We start from the raw sequence: 12,476 nt of genomic DNA on the forward strand, positions 1-12,476 counted from the left end.
AATAAAGGGGGCACCAATTTGAGACTGAGATGAGGAGGAATGTCTTCCATGAGAGGGTCGGGAGTCTTTGGAACTTCTTACCCCAGAGAGCTGTGGGGGGGCAGAGGCCTTGCGTATATTTAATGCTGAGATTCCCGATGAGTCAGGGAGAGGGGGATCAAGGGAAAGGTCAGGAATTTAGACACGGTGAATGTTGGATTAGCCTGGATCCTATTGAATGGGGGGCAAGCAGGCTCAAAGGGCCGAATGGCCTCTTCCTGCTATAAATCTGACCTGATTCCACATCCCGTGGAACACCAGGGAATATTTCACCCCACGAGAGCTGCTATATACAGGCAGGGTTTTGCGGGTGGGTGGGAGCGTGTGGTACCTGTGTCCTTTGGATCGCTCTCGTCTTTCTTGTCTGCGCTGTATGCCTCGTCGGAGCCCGAGGAAATGGTCTGAACGTCGTCACTGTCATTGGCGGCAACAGCGGCAGCGGGTGCCTGGCCCTGTGTGGGTTTACGGCTGCCGCTAGTCTGTGTGCCCGTCTCCATCTCGGTGTCTGAGCTGCTTGATAGCGTCATCACCTCCTGCTCGAGGCGTGGGGGGTGTGAGACAGAGAGAGAGCGTGACCGAGCGAGACAGAGACAGCGTGCGTGACAGCAAAGCGTGAGCGCGAGAACGAGAGATCCCATCAGCTCAATGAGTCCAGCTGAGCCCTTGCCATTGAGCGATCGTCAATCCCGACCCTCAGGTCTCCCCCTTGGAGTTTATGCCCCTCGCGTGCCTGTACATTTCCCGTGTGAGGATCACCTGCTGACTTCCCCCACCCCGGTCCATCATCAAGAGCCACGGGCCGCAGAGTACCTGGCTGTGCACACCCCCTGCTCCCCGTAACCCAGCCCCTAACGTAAATGCACCTTCCCTGCCAACACTCCAAAATCCTCGTCCCATCTGTGAACAGAGATGGACAGTTGGCCACTTGAACCCGAACCAGCCACTGCCTCGATCCAAACTCCTCTGCTCCCGGGAGGAGCAGCCCCAGAGCCTCCGTACTGCCCGACTTCCCTCACCACTGCTCCCCCGCCCCCACCCCAAACCCCACGCCCATTTTGGTCAACCTCACACCCTTCCCTCCACCGTGGGAACACGAGGCAATGCCTGACCTTTATCAAAAAGGTGCCCTCTTTACATTTTTGTCGCTAATTCACCAAAGAGGGCATCACTGGGCCAGCCATTCAGCGCCCACCCCAGTCGCTGTGGGGTAGGGGGGAGGGCATGGAGTGACGTGTAGGCCCAGACCCAGGTGGCCGTTTCCTTCCCTGAAGGATCAGTGAACCAGGCAGATTTTAGCCCGACAAAAGTCGGCAGTGGTTTCATTTAAAACTCCTACTTCCAAATACTTTTCACGGAATTCAAATCCCACCGATTGCGATTCGAACCAAGGCCCCTGGAACGTGACTGAATCTCTGTATTAGTCGAGTGATAATCGCCTCAGTATAAACGGCCCCACCCTGCTCTCGATTTGTCAAGACCCCACAGGTTTTGCTCAGTGAGAGTGAGAGAGGATGTCAGCAAACCAGCCAGCTCTTTAAAAGGAGGCCAACAGCTTCCCAATCACAGTCCCTCGCAAATCAGTTTTAGAGTCGTACGGCATGGAAACAGACCCTTCAGTCTGAATTGTCCTGGTCGACCCTTTATCCTAAATTAATCTAGTCCTATTAAGACTCTGAGCTCTACAGCACGGAAACAGACCCTTCGGCCCAACTCGTTCATGCCGACCCAGATATCCTAAATTAATCTACTCCCATTTGCCAGCATTTGGCCCCTACCCCTCTAAACCCTTCCTATTCATGTCCCCATCCAGACGCCTTTATAAATGCTGTCATTGTACCAGCCTCCACCACTTCCTCTGGCAGCTCATTCCATACATGCACCACCCTCTGCGTGAAAAAGTTGCCCCTCAGGTCCCTTTCCCCTCTCACCTTATGCCGCTCTAGTTTTGGACTCCCCCCTACCCCTGGGGATAAAAAGACCTTGCCTATTCACTCTATCCATGCCCCTCATGATGTTATAAGCCTCTATAAGATCACCCCCTCAGCCTCCGACGCTCCGGGGAAAACAGACCCAGCCTCTCCTTGTAAATCAAAACCCCCCAGTCCTGGCAACATTCTTGTTAAAACGAATGAATTTGAATTCAGCTGGGGAGATCAATAACATCACTGAGTGAATAATGTTGCATGGGGGTGTTTGTGAGGTGGGGGGGGTGTTGGAGAGAGAGTGTTCAAATACAGCCACAGCCCAGGGAGGGAACTAAATTCAGCGCAGAAAATCTGGAATTGGCAGCTCGTCTTGGTGATCGATTGTGGTAAAAAGGTGGGGGTCACGAATGGGGTAAGGAAATCTGCTGCGCCTTAGCCCAGTCTGGGCCTACATGCGACTCCAGGCCCTCTCACACAGCAATGAGGTCAACTTTTTAATTGCACTGCGAAGGGGCCTGATGGAGGGACTCAGTTCAGCGGAGGGAAGGGTAAATGTCACCCTTGCCGCGAGCACACAAGTAAAAGGCCGGTGACTGAACACCGTTCGCATAGGCCGCAAAGCGTCACCCACGACAACGCAGCTGTTTGGGCTCTCGGTCCTGAGGGGGCGACGGGGAGAGCTCTCCGCACCCAATGCTGCCAGTCGATGATGGCAGTCGCAAGAGCAACAAAGTCGGTGAGGCTGGTGCCGCTCCTAGACCATGGAATCCCTACAGTAGGGAAACAGGCCCTTCGGCCCAACAAGTCCACACCGACCCTCACAGCATCCCACCCAGACCCATGCCCCTATAACTCACCCTAAGCTGTACATCCCTGGGCACTACTGGGTAATTTAGCACGGCCAATCCACCCTAACCTGCACATCCCTGGGCACTGCAGGGCAATTTAGCACGGCTAATCCACCCTAACCTGCACATCCCTGGGCACTGCAGGGCAATTTAGCACAGCCAATCCACCCTAACCTGCACATCCCTGGGCACTGCAGGGCAATTTAGCACAGCCAATCCACCCTAACCTGCACGTCCCTGGGTACTACGGGGTAATTTAGCACGGCCAATCCATCCTAACCTACAAATCTTTGCCCAACAGCAGCTGCCTCCACACAGACGGGTAGATTTAGCGGCGAGTGCAGTGGACATTCCTGACGACAAATTACAAAAAGACAGCGTCCCAAGCTCAGTGGGTAATGGGCACGGCACACAGAACGCTGGCCTTGGTTGGAGAAGGGAACAGAATATAAAAGTCGGGACGTTGTGCTAAAACTGCACGTGACTCTCGTTGGAGACAAGTGGAACACTGCGAACAGTATGCTGGGGCCTCGTATCCAAGAAATGATAGACTGGGCATCAGACGCAGTCCAGGGAAGGCTCGCTTGGCTGATCCCGGGTACGGAAGGGCCAGTCTTAGTCAGCTTGGTTCCTGTACACATTGGGAGCTTAAAAGAACGAGAGGCGACCTTATTGAAACAGACAAGATTCTCAGGGGGAAATTGATAGGGGAGATGTGGAGAGGGTACTTCCCCCTTGTGTGGGGAGCATCTAGGACAAGAGGGACATCATCTCAGAACAAGGTGGCTGCTCATTGAAGACAGAGATGGGGAGGAATTTCTTCGAGACAGTAGGAACTGCCGATGCTGGAGTCAAAGATAACACAGTGTAGAGCTGGAGGAACACAGCAGGCCAGGCAGCATCAGAGGAAGCAGAAAAGCCGACGTTTTGGGTCAGGGATCCTTCTTCTCTCCGAGGGGAGTAAATCTGTGGAACTCTTGACTGCAGTGGGCCGTCGGGGCTGGGTCACGAGGGATATTCGAGGCCGAGGGAGCGTTTTGATTAGATCGGCCACGACCTCACTGAATATGGCAGAGCAGACTCAATAAGTTGAATAGCTCCTACGTCTGACAGAGGATGACCTCCAGAGCTATGCCAGGGTTCGGAAAAGTACAGAACGCCAGGCGGGGGGAGGGGGGAGCAGAAGGTCTCCAGCTTTCACCGAAGACAGCGATCAAGCATGAACGACACCAACCCCCACCGCTGCCCCGCCCCCCCCCCACCCCCCACCGCCTTGGCATGACTGTGCCCACCCCCCCACCACCACGCGACTCACTGGCGCCACACTCACATCTTTGGCAGAAGGTGCTGGGGTGGAATTCCGACGGGCCTGAAGCAGGGTGGTCTTACTGACAGGTCGGCGAATCCCCTCGGTCCGGGCCGGCCGTGGGTTGTAGCCAAAGTTGCGGGATGCATTGTCGAACGGCCTGAAGGACACAAGAGATTGTGGGGAGAGGGAGGAAAAGGGTGACGAGAGGGGGTGGAAAACGGGGTTTCAGCAGGTGCTCGGAGCGACGGGAATCACGGAGTTGAAACTGGATACAGGTCCGTGACCTCTCACGGAGAGAAGGGGGTGGGGGGAAGACAGAGATGGGGAAGAGGGGTGCGAGGGGGGCGTAAAGGGATGCAGACGGGGACACAAAGAGACAGAGACAGGGACGGGGGGGGCATGTGAGGGGACAGAGACGGGATGGGGCAGAGATGGGGGCAGGGGGTGCAAAGGGGGCATAAGGTGACAGGGACGGGGGTCGCGGGTGGGAGGGGACACAGGTGGTGATGGGGAGATGGCAAGAGAGGGGGTTGGGGGAGGGTGTAAGTTAGGGAGCAGGAAGAGGATGAAGAGGAGGGGACCAGGAAGGCGAGTGGGGAGCAGAACTGGCTGAGGAACTGAGTCCAGTACTTACGAAGATATTTTCAGGTGAGGTGGTGCTTCAGGATTCTGCAAAGACAAAAAAAAAGGGGAGAACATCAGCACTTACCCCCACCGTGAAAAAGTCGAGATTGAGTAGCACAGACAGGCAGGAGGGCTCCATTGCTCCGCGCGGTGTAATCAGAGGCTGAGACACTCGCTGTGATCTCAGAATGCAACCAGGCTGGGCTTCACTCACACACTGGTCATGGGTAACAGCACCCAGCACCCAGCACCCGGGACCGGCTGGGGGGGGGCGTGGCGGTGAATTCGCCAGAGAGGACACAGCCACAGGGAGCAATTGGTGCAGGTCCCAGTGTCTAACGGCGGGGGGCTCAGATATCAGTGCACGCTGTCCCAGACTTCAGGGCCCCACAGGGTAACAGTGACAGGGGTAGGGAAAGGGTATAGGGGGCTGGAGGAGGTGTCAGGGATAGGGACGGAGGTGTAGGGGGCTGGAGGGGGGTGACAGAGATAGGGAGAGTGGTGTAGGGGGCTGGAGAAGGTGACAGAGACAGGGAGGAAATTATACTACGAAAAGATTGCAAGTCAACGCACTGAGTATTATTTGGAGAGGGGAGCCTCCATTTACTAAGGACAGTTCGGATCACTTCGGGGAGGGGACCTAACAGTCAGCGCACGCACAGCAAGCTCCCACAAGCCGCGATGACAGGGTGGCTGAGGGGAACTATTTCCCGGGGACCCCTGGTTGGGAAATTGACGTGCACCCGTGAACAGAACCCCTCCCTCCCACCCACCCAGTCCCTGGCTATGCCCCACAGGAAACTCACACCCACCGTCTGAACTGAACGCACGCCTCCAACAGCTTCCACGTCCAGTCAAGGGGGCAAAAAGTGGGTGGGGGGGGGGGGGGGTGGTGGTTTGTTTCCATGTGGATGGGAAAAATGACCCTCTGGGCTACACGTTGCAGTGAGACGCCAAACCTCTCGCGAGTTGGGTTGGGGGGCGTGGGTGTGGGCAGTTCCCGCCGGGGCCCTCACCTTCAGGTCCGCCACCTCAGCCTTGGCGTCTTTCTTCTCCTCTTGCTTGCCCCATGGCTTGGAGTCTGCGTCGGCGGGTTTGGGACCCCCCTCCTCCTCCTCCTCCTCATCCTCCTCGTCTGGCTTGGGGGCCGTCCCCTCGCCCTTCACCGCCTCGTCTTTGAGGGGCTTGGCCTCACCCCCGGCCTCGGGGTCCACAGGGGAGTCAGCCACCCGCATGGCGCTGAGCCAGGAGGCCACCTTGTTCTTGGCCGTCTCCTCGGTGACGGGCAGCTTGCAGGGGGCAGGCGTCGGTGGGGGGGCAGTGGGAGCGGCGGAGGCCGGGGGCGGGCCGGGCTCCTCCTGGCGGGTCAGGCCGGTCTCCGAGCCGTTCTCCTTCTGCTCGCGGCTCTTGGTGCGGGTGACGTAGCTGCGCCACACTGAGCTGGGCACGTAGGCGTCGTCGTTGCCGCCAAAGTTCTGGTCGGAGCTGTCGGAGCTGGAATCCTCGGCGTCGGTGCCACTGTGGTCGTGCTCCTCCTTCAGGTCCACGCCGCTGCTATCCGATGAACACTTGGCGTCACTCTCGTAGCCCTCTTTGTACTTCTCCACGCTCTCGATGTGGTCCAGATTGGCAAAATACTCGTCGCCCATCTCCAAGCCCTCTTTATCCGCAAAGTCGTCGGTAAGGATCTTACCTGCCGGGGTGGGGAGGGGGGAAACGCCAAAGAGACACTGCATCAGGCCAACCACAGCCTAGTGTGTTCCGACAGGGACAACACTTACAAGTGTTCCAACACTTACAAAGCAGACGCCAACATTCCGAGGGCCGAGCGTTCGATTCCCACCCTGGCAGAATTTAAATTCAACGGAGCAAACCCGGAATCACAAAGCCAATCTTGTCAGTCATCGAATGAGGGCCAAAAACAAACAAACCACACAATCTGGATCATCCGCTGGGGCCCCTCACCTGTTCTCGCTCATCAACCCCTCTCCATCGGGTTCGCGGATTGGCCGGCCGGCCAGCGATTCGGGAGCCCACACCCGCTCCCCCCCCCCCCCCCCCACCCCGGGTTCGACTCTACAACCGCCTCCCTGAACTCAGCCGGAGCGAGGGTGCCCGGCTCGAGGGGCAATTAGGGACGGGCGGAGGTAACAAATACTGGCCTCACCAAGTGGTGCCCTCATCCCACCACACAGTCAGGACAAAGCGCAAGCGGGTCGCGCAGTAAGGCTTTTCTTTAAAAAAAAAAGGGCAGGAAAATCCAAGTACAGTCCCGGTTCCCACTTGACAGGAAAAGACAGGATTGCTTGGGGCAGGGGAGTCATACAGTGAGGAAACTGACCCTTCGGTCCAACTTGTCCCTGCCTTCCAGATACCCCAAATTAAACTAGCCCCACTTGCCCGTGTTTGGCCCCTATCCCTCTAAACCCTTCCTATCCATGTCCCCATCCAGATGCCTTTTAAATGTTGTAATTGTACCAGTCCCCACCCACTTCCTCTGGCAGCTCCTTCCATACACGCACCACCCTCTGTGCGAAAAAATTGCCGCTTAAGTCCATTTTAAAACTTACCCCTCACCTTAAACCTATGCCCCTCTAGTTTTGGACTCCCCTTACCCTGGGGAAAAAGACCTTGCCTATTCACCCTATCCATGCCCCTCATGATTTTATAAACCTCTATAAGGTCACCCCCTCAGCCTCCGATGCTCCAGGGAAAACAGCCCCAGCCTCTCCCTGTAGCTCAAACCCTCCAACCCTGGCAACATCCTCGTCAACCTCTTCCGAACCCACTCCAGTTTAATAATATCCTTCCTGTAACAGGGCGACCAGAACTGGACACAGCACTCCAAAAATGTTGCCAAGTCCTGAAAATCGCGGCTGTGAGGGATGGCGGGAGAGAGCCCAGGTTGGTTGTAACAGGGAAGCTTGTGGGGTGAATTGATCGGAGATGTTTGAAAGGATGAGGGGGCAGAGACAAGGAAGATCTGTTACCCCTCCCCCGTCAGTCATCGGGGGCCATGGATTTAAAGGTCATGGGTCGAAGAATAGGAGGGGACTTTGGAAAGGGTCTTCGCCCCTGGGTGGCGGTGGGGGGAGGATGGGAGGAATTCTTTGCCCAGTTTGGTGGCAGAGGTGGAAAGCCTTAGCTGATTTGCATCTGAAATGCAGTAACCTGCGCAGTTAGGGAACAGGGTTGGTGGGGAGGGGGTTTAAAATAAAGCGGTTATCTTCAGCCAGAGCAGCAGGATGAGCTGGACTGTTCTCAGATTTACACAGCACCTTGCACGTCCTCAGGAAGTCCAACAAAACGTTTCAGGGGCTTTGTAGTGCAGGCACTGTCAGCGTCCTCGCAATTATCGCACCCAGCGCTACAGTCAGGACAGACAGACAGTAGCGGTGGAGTCGTCTCAGCAAGGACCGCTCTAATGAGGGTCAGTGCTGAGGGAGCGCTGCATTGCCGCGGGGTCAGCGCCGAGGGATCAGCCATTAAACCCAAGTCCTAGCCTCCATCTCGGGTCGATGCCACTCTGGGAGAAATGGAAACGGGGTGTTTAAAACGCTGGCCTAAGGCACCATCACAAAGTACAGTTGGACTGGGCCGGTATCAGATCGCTGCTGAGTGCGAACCGGTTGTCACATTTCTGAAGTGCCACAACCGCAATATGCCAGCGAGACTATAGGTGTAGGAGTGAGTTTATCATCATGCTGTACCACTCTCCCCTCCCCGCACCCCCCCCAACCCCGGTCCCGCAAACATCCATCAACAACAGCAGAGGGTTTATTTTAAACTTCTGTTCCGATCTCGAACACAAAGCTTCCATCAACAGAGCATCACAAGACACGGGGCTGCCACAAACAGCACATCATGGGAATGCTCAGTCAAACCCCTGGGGGACTTGGGTGGAACATTATTCTCCTATAAACAGCCAGGTGGAAGCTCTATACCCCACCTCCCCGTTCCCCAACGTCCCAAACAACAGGACAGTTACAGCCACACAGCGCAGAGACAGACCCTTCAGCCCAACCAGTCCATAATCCCAAACTAGTCCCACCTGCCTGCTCCTGGCCCATATCCCTCCAAACCTTTCCTATTCATGTCCTTATCCAAATGTTTTTTAAATGTTATAACTGTACCTGCATCCACCACTTCCTCAGGAAGTTCTTTCCACATGCGAACCACTGTGTAAAATCATTGCCCCCTGCCCCCACCCATGTCTTTTTTAACTACAGGCATAGGATGGGGTGCGTGGGTCTGGGAGGGATGCTCTTGGGAGGGTCGGTGTGAACTCGATGGGCCGAACACCCTGCTTCCGCATCGTAGGGATTCTATTCTAAATCTTTCTCCTCCCACCTTAAAAATACACCCCCTAGTCTTGAAGACACCTGCTATTCCCCCTATCCATGCCCCTCATTATTTTATAAACCTCTGTAAGGTCACCCCTCAGCCTCCTACGCTCCAGGGAAAATAGCCCTAGCTTATCCAACCTTTCTTTATAACTCAAACCCTCTACTCCTGGCAAGTCTCTTCTGAACCCTCTCCAGTTTAATAATATCCTTCCTATAACAGGGTGACCAGAACTGGACACAGTGCTCCAGAAGAGGCCTCACTAATGTCCTGTACAACCTCAACATGATGTCCCCAACTCCTTTACTCAAAGGTCTGAGCAATGAAGGCAAGCGTGCTAAACGCCTTCTTAACCCCCTCTGTCTACCTGTGACACGAACTTCAAACAATTATGTTCCTGAACCCCTTGGTGTCTCTGTTCTACAACACTACCCCAGGGCCCTACCATTAATTGTATACGTCCTGCTCTTGTTTGTTTTACCAAAACGCAACCCCTCGCATTTATCCAAGTTAAACTCCGTCTGCCGCTCCTCAACCCATTGGCTCCAATGATCAAGATCTCTTCTTATTCTTAGATAACCTTCTTCTCTGTCCACTGCACCACCAATTTATAGTTGCTCAACTCTTGAACCTGGTTCAACATTTCTCTCTTTCCAGCTCCTCACAGCAGGCAGAGTCTCTCAGGCTCCACACTGACCCTTACCCCACCCCCTCCCGTAAAAACCGAAACGTATACTGCGCCCTTTTCCACCTCCTGACACATCCCCGCAGCCAATGCAGTTCTGTATGGTTTAGTCAGGGAGGCTTCAGCCTAGTGGCATTATCGCTGAAACTCATCTGACATTTGATCGGGGCATCTGGGTGCAAACACGCAGATGGTAGAATTTGAATTCAATATTAAAAAACAAAATCTGGAATCATTTTCGATTGTTGGAAAATCCCATCTGGTTCACTCATGCCCTTTAGGTAAGGAAACTGCCATCCTTACCTGGTCTGGCCTACAGGTGACTCCAGATCCACAGCAATGTGGTTGAGTCTTAACTGCCCCCGGGGCAATTAGGGATGGGGCAATAAATGCTGGGCCTGGCCAGCGACGCCAAACGGAAGATATGGTAGGTGCTATTTGGTACACAACAGCTTTGCAATTTTGATATTGATTGGATTGTCTCTTTCCACGAAGACAGACTGGACATAAGCATTTGTACCCAGGGCACCTTCCCCATCCCGCACCCAGCCCTTCTCTTCCAATCACAGCCCTGGGATCCTACAGCCCACCTGAGGTTGGCAGAGAAGCATTTAAGTCTCTAACAGCACCACACGCCCCCCTCAGCGTTGAAGAGGAAGAGGAGGTGGGGACCAAATGACGGATGGGGGGTGGGGAGCCAACGTCGCTGTGAGTAACCATATCAGGTTGACCCCGGCAGAGTTGGTGAAGAGAGTTGGTTACCTGCGTAAATACAGACAAACGAGCCCTTGGCGATATCATCCAGGCAGCGAATGCCCCAGCCCTTGTTCTGGGTCTTGAAGAGCTGCAGCCTGACCTGTAGGCCGTGCTGCACCAATCTGTTGGTGCACATTCCGACGTTGCATTTGCACCGTTTGTTACACTCATAGATCCTGGGGGAGGCAGAGAGGCGTGGATTAATCTTGAATTCAGTCACAACCTTGTATACATTCGGGGCCCTGTTCCCTGCTGAACTAAAACCCACAGTTTGCAAACCGGATGGGGTGGGGTCTGCTCACCGACACCTGTCACTCAGTTTCAAACCGGGGGAAAGGATGGAACAGACCAGAAGCCGCTAACCTCGCGCCTCTCACCACTGATCACGCCAACCGTCCCGGAGATTCGCTCGTTTCCCACGGGCTCTCGGGCCATCTCTCCTCCATTTTGGGATGAAGACTCTCTCTCCTTGGGGAAGCAATGAAGTGAACACCCCTCCCATTCCCAGCGAGGCTGGTTACACTAAATTGTTCAAGGAAGGCAGGGGGAAACACTACTCCAGAAGTGGTCTCACCAAGGTCCTGTATGTCGGCACAGTGTGGTTTTCTCACTCTTGTATTCAAACACTTTTAAGAATAAAAGGCAAACAGAACTCTATACAGGCTGGGCCCCTCCCTAATTCCCAGAGGGGAGTTAAGAATCAACAGCCATCTGTGCTGGACCTGGAGTCACGTGTAGGCCCAAAATGGGCTGGGACAGCAGATTTCATTGCCCCACTAGTGACTCCCTCCCGAAGGAGGTTTTAACTACTATCCTACCACTAGGTTTTGTTTTGTAGGTGCGGGAGGAAAGACAGTCGTGCAGTGGGAAGAGACCCTGGCCGAGCAGCCCAGAACCCCAGGCAAGTGCCATGCAGACCCGAGTTCAAATCCCACCAGGCCCATGGGGAAATCTGAACTCAATACGAATCTGGAATGAGAAGCTGGCCGAACGGTGACTGGGTAAGCTCTGTCGATTGTCGTACAAATCCAGTGGGTTCACTAAAGTGCTGCAGGGAAAGGAAATCTGCCATCCTTACCTGGCCTGGCCTATACGTGACCCTTCAGAAGGGTCCTGACCCAAAACGTCAGCCTTCCTGCTCCTCTGATGCTGCTTGGCCTGCTGTGTTCCTCCAGCTCCACACCTTGTTATCTCAGACTCCAGCAATCGGCAGTTCCTACTATCCATAAATGGCTTTTAGCTGCTCTCTGGGCAATTAGAGTCCTACAGCTGCACAGCATGGAAACAGACCCTTTGGCCCAACCCGTCCGTGCTGACCCAGATATCCTAAATTAATCTAGTCCCATTTGCCAGCATCTGGCCCCTATCCCACTAAACCCTTCCTATCCTTGTCCCCATCCAGATGCCTTTTAAATGTTGTAACTGTACCAGCCCCCACCCACTTCCTCTGGCAGCTCGTTCCATACACGCACCACCCTCTGCGTGAAAAAGTTACCTCTCAGTTCCCTTTCCCCTCTCACCTTAAACCATGCCCCTCATGATTTTATAACATTTAGTTAATGCTGTCTGCAATGGGTGGTGGGGATGTTGCTCCCTCTGCCACTTACCCCGTGGGTAAACACTCGTCCAGCCGTTTGCTCTGATAGCCTGCGTTGTAGTTGATCTGGCCGCCTGGGCTACAGGCAGTAGCCTGCATGGTCAGTTGGAGACAAGCACATTTCGACCTGCAACAACACTGACATGTTACGGCCACGAGGGCAACACTGCTTCATTAAAGAAATACGCAAGTTCCCCACCAACCCTCGCTGCAGGAGTGAGTCCCCACTCCCAACAATCCCCGGCATCCCCGCAGGAGCAAGATCGCCCCCTTCCAACCCCCAACAATCCCCGCAGGAGCAAGATCGCAACTTCCCCTCCCCACCCCCAACAATCCCCGGCATCCCCGC

The 12,476-nt window shown here is 54.8% G+C and overlaps 1 protein-coding gene across 1 annotated transcript in view; it reads right to left on the reverse strand.

Moving 5' to 3' along the window:
* Window positions 1-12,476, reverse strand: part of LOC109925832 (histone-lysine N-methyltransferase SETDB1-like) — a 32,390-nt gene that overhangs the window by 1,835 nt on the left and 18,079 nt on the right. The window contains exons 9-14 of the mRNA XM_048620344.1: window positions 12,138-12,254; window positions 10,537-10,706; window positions 5,762-6,438; window positions 4,756-4,790; window positions 4,143-4,278; window positions 371-572 (exon numbers count right to left, since the gene is read on the reverse strand). Coding sequence (XP_048476301.1) covers window positions 371-572; window positions 4,143-4,278; window positions 4,756-4,790; window positions 5,762-6,438; window positions 10,537-10,706; window positions 12,138-12,254 — 1,337 coding nt within the window. The remainder of the gene's footprint in view (window positions 1-370; window positions 573-4,142; window positions 4,279-4,755; window positions 4,791-5,761; window positions 6,439-10,536; window positions 10,707-12,137; window positions 12,255-12,476) is intronic.

Source organism: Rhincodon typus, chromosome 46 (assembly GCF_021869965.1).
Source record: "Rhincodon typus isolate 14 chromosome 46, sRhiTyp1.1, whole genome shotgun sequence".
NCBI lineage: Eukaryota > Metazoa > Chordata > Chondrichthyes > Orectolobiformes > Rhincodontidae > Rhincodon > Rhincodon typus.